Below are 14,969 nucleotides of genomic sequence, written 5' to 3' on the forward strand. Positions count from 1 at the left end.
CTCCACCCCAAGTGTAAAACAATTCTGCCATCAAAAGCTTTATGTTCAAATAAAATATCTTTCTTTCCCAAGGAAATAAACCCTACTGGGCACAGAGCACTTTCTGATGACCTTGTATCAGGAATGAAGCCCAAGAGCCATGTCTCTTATGAGAGGTGGAAGAAGAACAAAAACACATTTTGCATCCAACTACAAACTGAGACAAAAATGGGTCATTCTCACAACTCCTGTTCTTGTTCTGTCTTTAGCTAGACAAGCCAAATCTACAGCTTGCCTCCTTAAGATACAAACAAGCTATTTATTCTGAAATGTCTCAATTGAAAAAGGCTAGATCAGAGAAGCAAGGGTTTATTTAATTTTCCTGTTTGATTTTTTGTGTGAGGTTTTATTGTTACCATTACTGTTTAGGATACGCATTAAATATAACAGCTGCTCTAGAACACTAATTTTTCTAACACAAGGGTTTCTAAACAATAATTTACTAGTCTGCTTATAAAGCAGAATACAGTGTACTTGATGGCTCTGTTTATTTTTCCACCACACAGGATGTGCAGTGTTATACCACAAAGCACTGACTAGGGGAAAAAGCACTAAAAATATATGGTATGTTAGTGCTATAGTTAGGAAGAAAGTCTCTTCTTTCAGCACAGCATAACTCTGAACAGCAAAGAAAAAACAAACAAACAAAAAAAGTAGCTTCCCTGATTCTTTCATAATTCCTACTTCTGCTACTTCATTTTATATTCTCTAACTTCCCCAAACTCCCTTTTTATACTTTCACAGGATTATCTTAGCAACAAACTTAAGTATCCACATCTTCTCAAACAGTGTGGCCTGCACAGACTCTTGTTTCTTGTAAGTAATAAATGTTAAGAAACATCTACTACCTGGTCCTACTGCTGAAGGAGTGCTGTGTCTCCAGGTGAAAAACCACTCAAGGTATGTCTAATACCCTGTAGGCACTGTAAATTTGAGTTATGATTATTCTAAACGAGTACATCTTTCCCTGTATGCAGAGAAAATGTATGTTCAACTACTCTTGTATGCTCAACTCTTCCCATGCCAAAATTAAGCCACAATTATGCCTCCTTAGCAGAGATAGTCCAGATAAAAATACACACTAAATACCATTCTAAAGCGAATGCATCAATGTTTAAAAGCTAGAAAACATTTTTCCTGTAACTCTATCTCATTCAAGGACATGGAGTAAAGGAATAGTTAAAGGCTGTCCTTCAGTATTGGTTATGAAACACTGTAAGTACCCATACTCACTATGAATATCGGTTTCCACTAACACATCAGTGGCTGTGTAGACTATAAATGTGGAAGTAGGCTGGGATGGACACTCTGGCTTGTTGGTAAACCTTTGGTCTCAAGGGCTTCAGGGGGCGAGCCCAAGAGAGCTCTCCTACTTATGTCTGAGACCTACAAGTTTGTGACTCTCAACCTTCTGAGTATCTTAACATAATAATAGCATGTGAATCTAACACCTACAAAAGAATGAGAACAAGTTTTGCCACTGCAGAAAAGAGCTAACCCACCAATCTCTTTGAAAACCCAGGTTATCCACTTGGTCTGGCTCTGTCTGTTCCCACAACAGCTCACCTCCTTCTTACCATACTGCTTTCTCTTTACCAAAGTAGACTCTCAGCAATTCCGGTGAAAAACACACACTAGCATGTGACACACCGACTCTTCCAGAGCCTTGTTTGATTTTAGTTCACTTAGACTTTTGTAGTAGGAAAAAATCCCATTCTAGATGAAATGTAAATGAAGGAAACACTTGTTTCGGGTGCTACCAAGGTGAAAAACATTTGCTATACCTCAAAATGATGTCCATTAAGCTCTTATATTCAGGCCGGTCAGGGGCTTCAAACAACCTGGGCATCTTTGAAATGATGCCTGAGATCAATGAAAGTAAAATAACTAAATATGTCTATTACAAGATAGGTAAACAATGCTTGCCTGTATATACAAAAACATGTAAATTATCTTTGATGGCTGAAATACATTTGATGCCTAGGACATTTATACTAAAATCTAGTTCTTTGCTTAAGAAATCCCACACTACGGGCACCTGGGTGGCTCAGTCAGTTAAGTGTCTGCCTTTGGCTCAGGTCATGATCCCAGGGTCCTGGGATTGAGCCCTGCATCAGGCTCTCTGCTCAGTGGGAAGCCTGCTTCTCTCTCTCCCATTGTCTCTCTCTCTGTCAGTTAAATAAAATCTTCAAAAAAAAAAAAAAAAGAAAGAAAGAAAGAAAAAGAAATCCCACGCTGGAATTATATATAGAAAAGGTATGTGTAAGTATATGTTTATAACAGAAAATAATGACAACAACTAATATTTACTGACAATCAGTTATATACCCACATGTTACATTAAATGATTCATATATACCAATTCATTTAATTCTCATTAAAATGTTATTACCTTCACAGGACTGGTATCTAAATTTTACAGAAGAAAGTAAATCCTGAAAGGGGAATAACTTTGCCAGGGGTACACAATAGGTAAGTAGCAAAGGCAGGACTCAAACTCACGTATGACTCACTCTAACCGCTGTTCTCTCCTGCCGACCATGCCAAGAGTTTTAGCTGTTAACATAATAAGTACAACTGCCCACTTGCTGAACTCCTTCACAGTAATGCGGGGCAGGATACTTAGTTTTCCACTTTTAGACTCTGCCTGCTAATAATAACCATAAAAGATAAGTCCCGCATGTTTTAATAATGAAATCAGAGAGTGATTACAAAAAGAGGGTTCTCCCACCGCATCCCCTACAACTGATTTTCTTAAGGGAATTGCTTGTTTTATCAAGAGCTTCATAAAATATCTAAATAAAAAGAATTAAAACACAACTCTCTGAATTCTTTTTTTAAACTTGCGGTCCTCTATGAAATTTAAATATAAAAGTAGGGTAAATTTGCCTATAAGTAAAAAAAAGATAACCAGTTTTTTTTATTAGTGAGAGAAACATAAGAATTAGATTCCAGTTTAATTCCACAGTATTTATTTTTTAAATGTGGTGGGTAAATGAAATCCAACCAAGTAATTTGAATGTGTAATTAAGGGGGAAAGTAGACAGAAAAACTGGGACAGCTGGCCAAAGGAAAAGAGGCCCAATGGTAACTCACATGCACTTTTCAAATGCAAAATATACAGACCCTTTGCCTATAGTGTCTGCGTTATCTCTATTACTGAAAGCAATCATTTAGAATCTGCTAAAACAGTAGTTCAGAAACCTTAACATCATAAACCAGTTTTCCAACTGGCTATAAACAACATTAAATAGTAGAACTTTTCCTTGTAAATACTGCAACAGAATCTAACAGTTAATGCCAAAGTCCACATGATGATTTTGAAAGCCAGCATTTGACATCATTAGTATTGATTCATAAGCTTAGACAAAGGATTCCTATAAAAACAATAGTTAGAGACTATTTCTCTTCACTTGATTTTCTTTTTAACACCTGGAGGGTAAATAGGGAAATGCAGAAAAACTATTTTTGTTTAAGTTACTTTCTTTAGATACTTGTCACAACCAAAACATGATGTAGCTTCAATAATCAAAGCTGGCAAATTACACAGAGCCCTTGGCTGTCACAAAAAGAACAATCTACACAGTTATAACTAATGCAAAGAAATATTTCGGGCTAGGAAAATGAAAATGGAAACACAACACCGTGCACGGGTCACCACAGACACACCCTTCTTCTTACCCTTAGGATTTCTCTGGAGATGTAAGCTATCCAGTCTTCCTTGAGTGTGTTCCCTTTGGTGTTCTTCACAAGGTCTGTAATGGACCCAGCCCCACAGAACTCCATAACAAGCTACAGGGCAGAAAAAACACATGGTGACTAGCACACCCCAGCAATCAGTGAGAGCATCACCACAATCTGTACACACCGGACATTCACCAGAAACACAAAGTCTAACTCTTTGTGTCTTTCCTAAAGATCTGGGTACATGATCAGTTTGGAAGCATCCAAATTACTGAGAGCCCATTTCACCATCCAATTTATTCACTGTGTATGTTTGGTCCAGGAGATTTAAGAGTTTCTGACATTTTACAGCACATCTCCCAGTGCAGAGATTGTGAAATATTCCTCCTTTCTCCCAAGGACATGGGCATGGGAAGACCATTTTGTCCTTAATTAGTTCCCAATTATGAGAAATCTGACAGAGATACTCTAACATCTTTCCCATTTGCTAGCGTCACAGATATCCTCTTTCATACACGATTCTCAAACTATTTTATATTAAGAGAAATGTGATCTTAAGCAGTGCATAATTTTAAAAATACTTTATTTACAATACCTAAATGTTTATATAAAATCAACACAAGTAGGTTTTTTAAATATCCAGAAAATTAACTGAATTGAGCTATTCTAAAATTTTAACTTTGATTGGATTTGGGCAATGAAGATAAAGGTTAAAATTAAGGCAAATATTGCAAATTTCCTATAATGGCTTTAAAAAATTAGAAAAAGTATTTATCTTCCTGCTTTATAAGTCCAGTACCCTTGGTATAACTAATGTGATAACCATAGCTCTAAAAGCATCTCAGTGTCATCATCTTCAGTATAGATGTGGCTGAGTAAGAGATAAGATTGAATGTATATTAATTCTAGAAATTTCCCTGGAATTTACTGTTTTCAATTAACTGTTATCACTAATATTATTAATACTGATAATGTTTGTCCCTTACTTCCAGGTGGTAAAGAAGATGCATTTATTTGTGCTTCCATATTAATTTCCATAAATAAAGTTCTTATTGTATTGATTTTTCAAGCTCCTAATTTCCTTGCTATTTGGTTATATTCCTTTTAAAACATGCCATTTTATTCCTGAAACAAAGTTAACTCTTATCCATGCAATATGAAATCAACATAAAAATAAACATACAGTATACCTTTAACCAAGAAGGCTAAGGAAGATAACAGGCACTATGCCCTTTGTCTTTGCTCTTCTCTCCACCCCCTCCTCCCCTGGAAGGTCGTCCTTAATGTCTTTTGAGTACCACCAAAGAGAAAACCCCACAAAATGCTTGGGAAACATTTGCCTACCCAGAGTTGGTCATCATGTCCTGGAGGGCTCTTTTTAATGAAAGCACCGTAATAGGTTGCAATATTTCTATGATGAGAATATTTCTTCAACATATTTATCTCCAGTTTGATTTCTTCCTCTTCATCCTTAAGAAAAAATAAAAAATAAAATGTGTGGCTTTTGAATGTCAAGCATGATTTTAACTTCCCCACCCATGGGCAATAATACAAGTTCCCAATCCCTCCAGCAAAGGAGGAAGATACATTCACTTTATCCTGATAACAAGAACTGGGGACTTTAACAGGACTCATTCTTTGAAATGCCTTTACAAGTTATGCAAGAAATACAGAAGTACGAAAGTTATAGACGTATATAAGAAGCAGATGTAGCAGCTTTCCACAATATGACACCTGAAACTCAATTTGCTCGTCTGGAAAAATGGGAGGAAAAAGAGAACTGACTGATACTATTTTAACTAATTAAAAGGAAAGGCTGTTTCTCTTCTAAAAAATATTTGTGGATAAAAATCATCTGGCACAGCTATGGCACAGAAGGTTCACCTGTGACAACCCTGCACAAGAACGTTACCTTCTGGCATGGCCACGTCAGATTACTGCATACAGACCAGCCCCGCAGGCCCAGGATGGATGGCATGCTTAATGAGACCCTCCACCCCAAAAAGAGATTCAGGAGAGTCCAGCGACCCACAGTAATACAACATCACTCAGTGATAGCAGGTTGTTTTAGACTTGGCTCATCCCCCAGCCTCCTGCTTTATTAAAGTTAAGATGAGCAGAAGAAGAAATACAGAGTTTGTGTGAGAAGATCAGAAGGGTGATGAAAGAACAGATGGTGACACAGGTCTGGAAAATAAAAATAAGTTGCCCTTGTGAATGGGGAGGGCTGCCAGTCTCAGCCTTTCTCTCTCATATACCCCTGGGGCAGAACCTGCAACAGCATGGTTGCTGCAGACACATGACACAGCAAGGGCTCTGCCACACGACCTGCAGAGTTCATAAGTAAGATTTATGGATAGCATGAGAACCAGGGGAAAACAGAATTAAAGTGATGAAGAGGAGAGAAGGTAGAAGAAAAGAGAAAACCAGCTCTGGCTAGAAAAGCCACATTTGAGGAAAGATAAAGATCTTAAAGACAAAGATGATAATCAGATCTCCAGAATTCCCTTTACTACATAACTTTTCAAAAGAAAATAATGACTGGTTCCCTACAACGTCCCCACTTTTCCACACTGGCACCCTCATTCCACTTATAACTGACGTTCTTCCTTCTCCAGGAAGACTTGGGGTTTCTAAGCAGTCAAGGGACCTGTACGTGGAAGTATAAAAGAAAAAGAGAAAGACTATGCATGTGAAAGCTAGTGCATCCATGTGGACTCACACAGGCTGAAGAAACCTAGTCTTGCAGCCTGGCACCTCCAAAAACCATTCATAAGGACTCACAGACCTAAGTAAGTTTGGTTTGAAAATACTGCTGAGATAAAAGCTACAACAGCATTAATTAGATATTAGTGATGAGACCAAATGAAAAAAGAAAAGGTCTTCTTAAAATAGAACTTTCAGCTGTACACTACACTTTAGAAACCACATGTAATAAAACATGGAATCATCTTAGAACAGGGATTCTTAAAGTGGTGGCCTCCAGCTTGGTCCCCAGACATAAGTATCAGAATATTACAGCATATTAATAGGTTGTCACGTAACTTTGGCAGATGGTGGCTGCAAATATGAAGCAAAGTAACACAGCCAAATACAGTCTATATAATAGTTTGTATGTACAAATTATCATTCAAACCCTGTATATATGAAAAGACACCACATGGGTATCATTTCAATCTGATTTAAACATGGCCAGGTTTAAAGTAGCAATGAAAACTGAGATACTGAATAACTAGGATAACTATCTTAATCCTAAACAAAAGTAGTGTTTAGCCTGACTAGTATTACAGAAAACACACTTCTATTTGGGATCTTTCTTCAAAGGAATTTTATACTAAATCATAAAAGAGTGACAATCTTTTCTTAACGTAAGGCACAAGGAAGCACGCCCCAAACGTGACTAGAAAGCCCAATTCACCAAAAGCTTTATCTTGTGCTCTTCCCATACGTTCCTATCAGGCGCAGTGTATAATGACCACAACTTGCTGGCACACAGCACATGGAGCCTGTTCCCTCCTGAGTCACCACAACTAACCATTCACTCCCAGCAATATCTGGGAGCAGCCCAGGACAACTCTAACAGGACTTGTCAAGATCAACAGATTCCTATCAAAAATTAGCACCTGACTATGGCCATAAGCAGGCTCTGGTAGAAAGGCATGCGGTATCACTCCTGGCATAAGGCCTACAGTTAAATATGTTGGGCCCTGAAAAATTAAACACCTCACTTTCCTTCCACTGGACCACGACTAGGTAACTAGAAAGTCAAGTAGAGGTTTGATTTTTTTTTTCCTTTTATCCAAAATCAGTCAACGTACAAATATCTGGGGTATAAAGACTACAGAAAAGCAAGCAAAAAGAACAATGTTGAACTAAAACGGGGGAAAATAAAAATATTGATTTTAATTTTGTATTTGCAGCCAATCATGCCATGAAGTATGTGCATCTTATTGGGTTACACTATTCTACTTTACTGATTCATCCCTAACTACTTCCCTCCACTCCTCATATTGCTAAATCATTCCAAGGGTCATAATTCCATGATGCTCTGCCGGTACATTCCACTTCTTGACAGAAAACAAATGTTAATTACAATTCTCCCATGAGAAGCTTCCTGAGCAATAATTAAGGATCACAACACATTTTGTTTAGTTTTGGTATTTTCTTCCTTTAGCAACACAAACCTATGTCTTCTAGGATCTGATTTGTTCACCATTCTTTGTAAGAATTAAGAGCTTCCAGAGGCACTTAATATTTTCAGAGCCCACGGAGTTGAAATTCTTGAGCATTTCATACATTTAAAAATTGACACAGGCTTACATTCAGTGTTATCCACTGGTGTGAAAGAAACTTAATATGCACAATGCTAGATACTTTTGGCAGATTATCACAGCACAATCTATTTCCTTAAGTCCAAGATGCCACTAGATAGAGACACTTAAGTACTTTATGTAATGAAACTCTGATTCACCATCAACCATAAGACATACACTGTAACATTTTTGAAACTGGGCTACATATTAGAAACAATACTATATAAGAACAACTTAAATACAATCAAGTTTGGCAACTCTTTTTTTAATACGACTGAAACATCCAAGTATGATCCGGAAATATAGTAATCAGAATAACGCCACCTGCCAGAGTACTTCTGAGATTTAAGTAGTCAAATCCTGGAAGCATATGAAACTGAACTACCAAAAATATCAAAAGAAACATACTGTCCTCTCAAATTAGTGTTTTAGGAACTATTTATACATACTTTGAACACTCCTCCTCTTGCTTCTATGATTTAAAAATGACTATTACACATTTTATAAAATAAAAGGATATATAGCACCACTAATTTTCATATTCTAATTAAGAGTGCCTGCCTTGGAGGAAAAGCATCAGAAATGAATGCAGAATCTGTCACTGGCTCTGAGCCAACTACAACTGGAATCCTAATTATGACTAATGTATATAATGCATGTTATCTCTGGAGTGATAATGAACCAATCTCTGAATTCCAATTTCCTTTTGGTCATTAGTTAAAGACAAGTTTGGTGGTCTCATTCAAACATAAATATGTACCCACCACCACCACCACCATACACCCCATTCAGCCCGAGAAAATACAGTAGAAAACAGAGTCAGGGCAGGCTAGAACTGAAATTTAACAACAATCCCATATATGAAAGAAAGTGGACAAAACAACATGACCTAAGTTTATATATCCCATCTCTCTAGGCCAAGTCCAAATGACCTTGCCCTTCATTCTCCTTTAGAAGGGCACCATCATATACAGATTCAAACAAAACTAAACTAAACTAAAGGTAACTAGAGAAAGGAGAGGGAACCTTTTGGTGAAAAAGGGAAGGCTCCCTCCTGGTTTTCTCCAATGATGAGGCAGCTGCTAGGCTCCACTCGGCGATTTAATGCAGCTGATGCCAATTAGCATTTTGGATTCCAACCAGGGGAGCCAACTCTCATAGAAAAGGTCTTTGTTTTCGACTGGAAGAGGACTAGGGAAGGAGTTTTCTGTTGCCTTCCTAGGCCGCTTAGAGGATGGAGGAGGGGGAAGCATCTGAATAGTGGTAATTTTCAAAAGCAGCTATGAATTTGTAAGTAAGTCATAGGGCAAACCCTGCCCAGTCCACCATTTGAACACAAAGGAGTACATATTATGACTATATTTTTTTTTAAATTGACTCCTTAAAATGTTTTTTAAACTGTTACCCAAATTCTCTTTCCTTCCACTGATGGCAGTAATGATATGAGGAGAGACAGGCAGACATCAGAAAAGTTAATTAGGAGGAACCCAGGGGATTGGGAAATATTCTGAATAATCATCTCTTTTCCCAGCATAATTCTTTACAGAATTAGATCTACCCATTAATAGTTGGAACAAAAAAGAAAACGTGATTCATTATTCACTCTATCTTTGCCAGTAGAGAGAGGGCTGATAAAATGAGATATACAAATATCTGTCAGATTTCACCATCAAAATATAAAAATGAATATACACTTAGAATGAAAATACCAATTTTAAAAGATCAGTTTAATCTACTTTTTGTTTTAGTAAACTCTTACCAAACCCTCCACTCTGTGACTATGAACTAGGAGAAAAATGAGAACAGATTACCTTTCACAGGCAAATCCCAATTACACCTGAGATTATTATTCAGTACCACACCAGCTGAATTAATCAAAATTATTATTATTTTTACTCAGACACAAAAAGAGTTATACAACTTAAATTCACTGACAATTCAACCAAACAAAAGTGAACAGACCGATGTAGACAAAAATTCTGCAACAAAATAAGGTTACAGGATCTGGTTCTGGAGGTCAAAGAAAGGAATGGCACTTTCTTTAAAATTAATCAGCCCACTTCTCCCAAGATCAGTCAGTCCCAGAATAAAAATCCAACAGAAAAATTACAAAATTAATGTAACCAAAATGGACACTTGAGACATCTTACTCAAGAAGAAACACTGTTTTGGGACACCTGGGTGCCTCATTCGGGTAAGCAACTGCCTTCCGTTCAGGTCATAATCCCAGGGTCCTGGGATGGAGTCAAGGCTTCAGGCTCCTTGCTCAGCAGGGAGCCTGCTTCTCCCTCTGCCTGCTCTGCCTACCACTCCCCCTGCTCCTGCTCGCGCTTCCTCTCTCTCTCTGACAAATAAAATCTGGAAAGAAAGAAAAAGAAAGGAAGGAAGGGAGGGAGGGAGGGAGGAAGACACACACACACACTGTTTTGGACCCATTTCAGACAAAAAGACATGCTCTCTAGTTTTGTTACTTAATCAGTGGATGACTTCTGGGACTCCAAGGTCTAAGCGCAATGGCCGCAAGGCCCTTAATCTGCTCTTTTGTGTCTACAGACACCACAAAGAACTTTTACTAGACACAGCAAAGTACTCACAGAGCCCTCTAGCTCTTCTGTCTTCTACAAAGTCTGCCAGGCTACATTACTAGCTGTATTTCGATGAGATACTATCACTCAGCTGGTACCTAGAAAGTGCATGGCAAGGAAGAGAATGAAACAAAAGTACCATTTCCCTGGATGGACATGGTGGGTGAGTGATGGGGGACAACCTGAGGCTGTGACAAGATGATGCAGGATGGTGAATACACCTCACTCCATTTTCTTCCCCATCACTCACTCATGAACAGCCTTGGGAGACTGATGCTTCCATGACTGACAGCAAGAACTACAAGGAGGCCAAAATATATCTCTGCGATAGCCCCCTACCTAGAAGCTCAACATGGCAAATAAACATGATGCTCTTACTCAAACAAGAAAGTCAAATAAGACAGATCACTATTCCTCTAGGATCTAAATGAAACTATTACAATTTTCCAAAGTTTGCAGTCATCAAAACCAGGAAGCCCTAACAATTGGCATCAAGCTCCAATCTATAAAACATAATACCATAGGTACAAATGCCTTCGGTAATGTTAACTTGAAACAGTTCATGTCTGTACTTAATTTCAGAATCCATCCATTTTCTCCCTCCATGAGGGAATTAGCTACACACACAACAGGAGTACCTGCTCTTGAGGGCCCTAAAATATAGCAACCTAAAGCAGGACCTGAATCCTAGACTTTGACTGAAATGGAAAGCCGGTCTGCCAGATAAGGCTCAGTGGGGCCAAACTAAAATCCCCCACCCAAACACCTGACTATAATTGAAGGAAACCAGAATATGTCACCCCAAAATATGCTGCTTTGACATAAGGGTTATTCTGAGCTAAGGGCACTTGAGAAAGAGCAGGTATAAGAAGGACATGCTAACCTTCCCTTTTCTTCCTGAAAGAGAGAAAACTCCCATGTGAAAGAAGTCCTTCCTATACCAACTGAAAAAAAAATTCTCATCACCAGATACAGAGAGTTGAGGCCAAGAGAATTCTGATACAAGCAAACCTTGTTAATATATCTCTTATCTTCCTTTAGCTTCCCCATGTATTTTAGTTACTTTTCCACTACTGCCTCTCTCTATTCAACCTAGTATGAAGGCATTTGGGTTTTGCCATTTCTCTGAGTCTTTCCTTTTCTTGCAACAGCTCCCACTAATATATAACGTGATACATACCAATACACTTCTGTTTTTCTCTTGTTAATCTATCTTTTGTAACAGGGACATTGGTCAAGAACCTAGAAGGACAGAAGGAAAGACTTCTTCTTTCTCTATATAATTAAACTTGCAATTTTATTATGAGACCAAAAAGAGATCAGTAATCCCAAATGCTCAGAAGACAAATATATCCTTGACATCAACATTTTGCCACTTACAACACAATTAAGTATATTTAGATATTTACATTCATATTTTAAGGAGCAGACACAAAGAAAAAAGAAATGTTATCAAAGATTATCTCTGGATTATAGATATTTTCTTCTTTGATTTATTTTTTAAAGATTTTTATTTATTTATTTGACAGAGAGGGACAGTGAGAGAGAGAGAACACAAGCAGAGGGAGTGGTAGAGGGAGAAGTAGGCTTCCCGCTAAGCACGGAGCCCGATGTGGGGCTCAATCCCAGGACTCTAGGATCATGACCTAAGCTGAAGGTAGACACTTAATGACTGAGCCACCCAGGTGCCCCTAACTTATTTTTCTATAATTGACAGATACTATTTTCCTAATTAGAAAAAGAAAAGTTAAGAGAAGAGTTTAGGTTAGAGGAGACAGCTCCATAGGAATTCAAAATGAGTTTGTTTCTGGCAATTCACATGGTTTGGCTCCCTCTGTCTCGCTGGAATAAGGGTCCTGACCCCATCCATGCTGTTCTAGAGTCACTGCCAGTCTCCCTTCCACCTGTTGTCGGTTATGAGGAAAAACTGTTGGGAGCCTGAAAAGTACCAGAACGCTGCTGATTAACGTGCCTTCTACTAGGTCTGCTGCAGCACAGAACTCTGGCCTTCACAGTCATTTCTTATCATTTTCTACGATGGTACCAATCCAGACCTGTAATTTCTTGAGATCAAAAACTTCCAAGCTTACGTTTTCCCTAGAGCAAAGGAGAAGCTAAATGGAGTCCAGGAGCAACCGTCATGCTATCTTTGCCTTTCTGACCTGCCAGAGGATCAGTTAAAGAGAATCTTGCCTCAGTCCATTCATACTCTTCCCTAAGTCAGTGGCAAACTTCATGAAGCTTCCCATAGTTCAAGCCAGAAAAGAATACCGTGCTCACTGAATACAGTCTTCCTTAATACCCTAAAAATCAGGCCCAAGTAATGAATGGCAATAAGGGGCACAGCTCTGAGGAGGGTATGGGTATGCTAAATGGTACCTGTTTGGGCATTTCCTACTGGATCCATCTGTGTGCACAAGCACAAAGGCTCCTGCTTCATATCTGACATGGTAAATCAGAAAAAGGCTGGTCTCTAAAAAATGTCTTCAGTTAAAAGGATTGATGGGGGTGCCTGGGTGGCTCAGTTGGTTAAGCAACTGCCTTCAGCTCCGGTCATGACACTAGAGTCCGAGGATCGAGTTCCGCATCAGGGAGCGAGTGGGGAGCCTGCTTCTCCCTCTGACCCTCCCCCCTCTCATGCTCTCTCTCTCTCTTTCTCTCTCATAAATAAAATCTTGAAAAAATAAAAATAAAGTAAAATAAAAGGAATAATGGGCACTTCTGCTCCTGGCCAACATTCATTATCGAGGACTAGATTTACTTTCCCACTAGACAACTGCAATAGACAAAACATACGAAAAAGTTTTAAGACACTGGATGTCAAGGATTGGAGGACAGTTGACCCCTGAGAGATGGGAAACATCAGAGAAGCTTTATAATTGCTCCAGTTTACTGCCTTAAGAGAGATTTCAGGGACTCTTACAGAGGGACTCTTACAGAGGAATAGAAGCCCAGGCAATTCTGAGTTGAGAGGCTGGGAAGACTAGACAGCTGGAGTTGGCAGGACAAAAACCAGAGAGGAGAGAGAGCTAGCTGCACAGAGAGCACCAGTAAGCTCTGGAGACCAACTGTGCCAATTACCACAAGAAGCAAATAAGCTTCAGTTTAAAGGCGTATACTGTCATTTTGTTATTTTCAAATAATTCTCTTCATTGTGGATAATATACATATCTGGAAAGGGATTCCCCCCCTCCTTGTTCTGAAATGGCAATTTACATTCAAATATAACTGAATGACTTCTGACACACATTTCACATGCTTGTAGAAGTCTCTGGAAGATCCCTGTAGAACTATTCCCTTAGCTCTTGAGTATTCAAAGATGCTTACCATAGAAGTGATTCAAGAAGACCATGATTAAGTTTCAAATATCTCCAGGCAAAACAGAAAATAGAATCAAGATATTCTAACTGTTGACAGACATTTCCCCATTTAAGAGCTTTTATGTGACAGAATTCAGGTTAAGACCATTCATTTGGCAATAACACACTGCATCCACTCACATTCTGGGGAAGACGGAACTTAGCACAAACGTGGAGACCACTGCAACACTTCTCAAAACTTAAATCTGTGTGATCATTTCTCCACTACTGTGGTGCAGAGGAAAGTTACAGAATGGCACTGGAAATAATGACTTTAATAATTAAAATTCACCTCCTTATTTTTCAATTCCAACTAGGAAAATCATGCAAAATGTGTCTCTCTCCCACCTTTCTCTACTTCTTAGAAACATACCAAATCATTTGAAAAGAGAACATGAGAATATGGAATCAGAAGCTTCGAAATCCCAATAGAAAAAGGACTATACTTGACCAGCCAGGAGAGGATCTGATTCCAGGGCCACCATCTGCACTGGACTTGATATGCAAACTGACCCCACATCACTTAATAAAACCCATAAGGGAAATTTTATTCTGAACTAAATACCAGTGTACTTCATAATAGTCACAGAAATTCATCAAAATGTGTCCCCAAGCCTCCCAGCTGGAGAAAGCCCCTCCTCTCTAGAAGTCTCACTGTAGCTCTGCCCCATGCCAACTTTAAGTCTCAAGCTCCAGAAGCATCCAGAAGGGCAATGAAAACATTCAGTTACATAAAAATCACATGTTCTGGAGACAGATTATTGCTTTTCATAGCACTCACTGCCCCCACAATGATTAGTTTAAAATCTATCTTCTCTATGAAAACATAAGCTCCAAAGACAGGGACTCTATCTTGTTCATCTCTATACCCTGACAGTGCCTATAACACTGAGTGTGTGGTAAGATACGTGATCTTTAAAAAAAAGAGAGAGAGAGTGAGAGAGTAAATCCTTGAGTCTCAGCATCCTTATGTGTACAATGAGAAACCC

The 14,969-nt window shown here is 38.6% G+C and overlaps 1 protein-coding gene across 32 annotated transcripts in view; it reads right to left on the reverse strand.

Moving 5' to 3' along the window:
* Window positions 1–14,969, reverse strand: part of MAP4K4 (mitogen-activated protein kinase kinase kinase kinase 4) — a 192,504-nt gene that overhangs the window by 73,177 nt on the left and 104,358 nt on the right. For all 32 annotated transcript variants that reach the window (XM_080814799.1, XM_080814791.1, XM_080814790.1 and 29 more), the window contains exons 4-5: window positions 5,068–5,193; window positions 3,721–3,831 (exon numbers count right to left, since the gene is read on the reverse strand). In XM_080814799.1, coding sequence (XP_080670925.1) covers window positions 3,721–3,831; window positions 5,068–5,193 — 237 coding nt within the window. The remainder of the gene's footprint in view (window positions 1–3,720; window positions 3,832–5,067; window positions 5,194–14,969) is intronic.

The sequence above is a fragment of the Martes martes genome (assembly GCF_963455335.1).
Source record: "Martes martes genome assembly, chromosome: 9".
In the NCBI taxonomy this organism is placed as follows: domain Eukaryota; kingdom Metazoa; phylum Chordata; class Mammalia; order Carnivora; family Mustelidae; genus Martes; species Martes martes.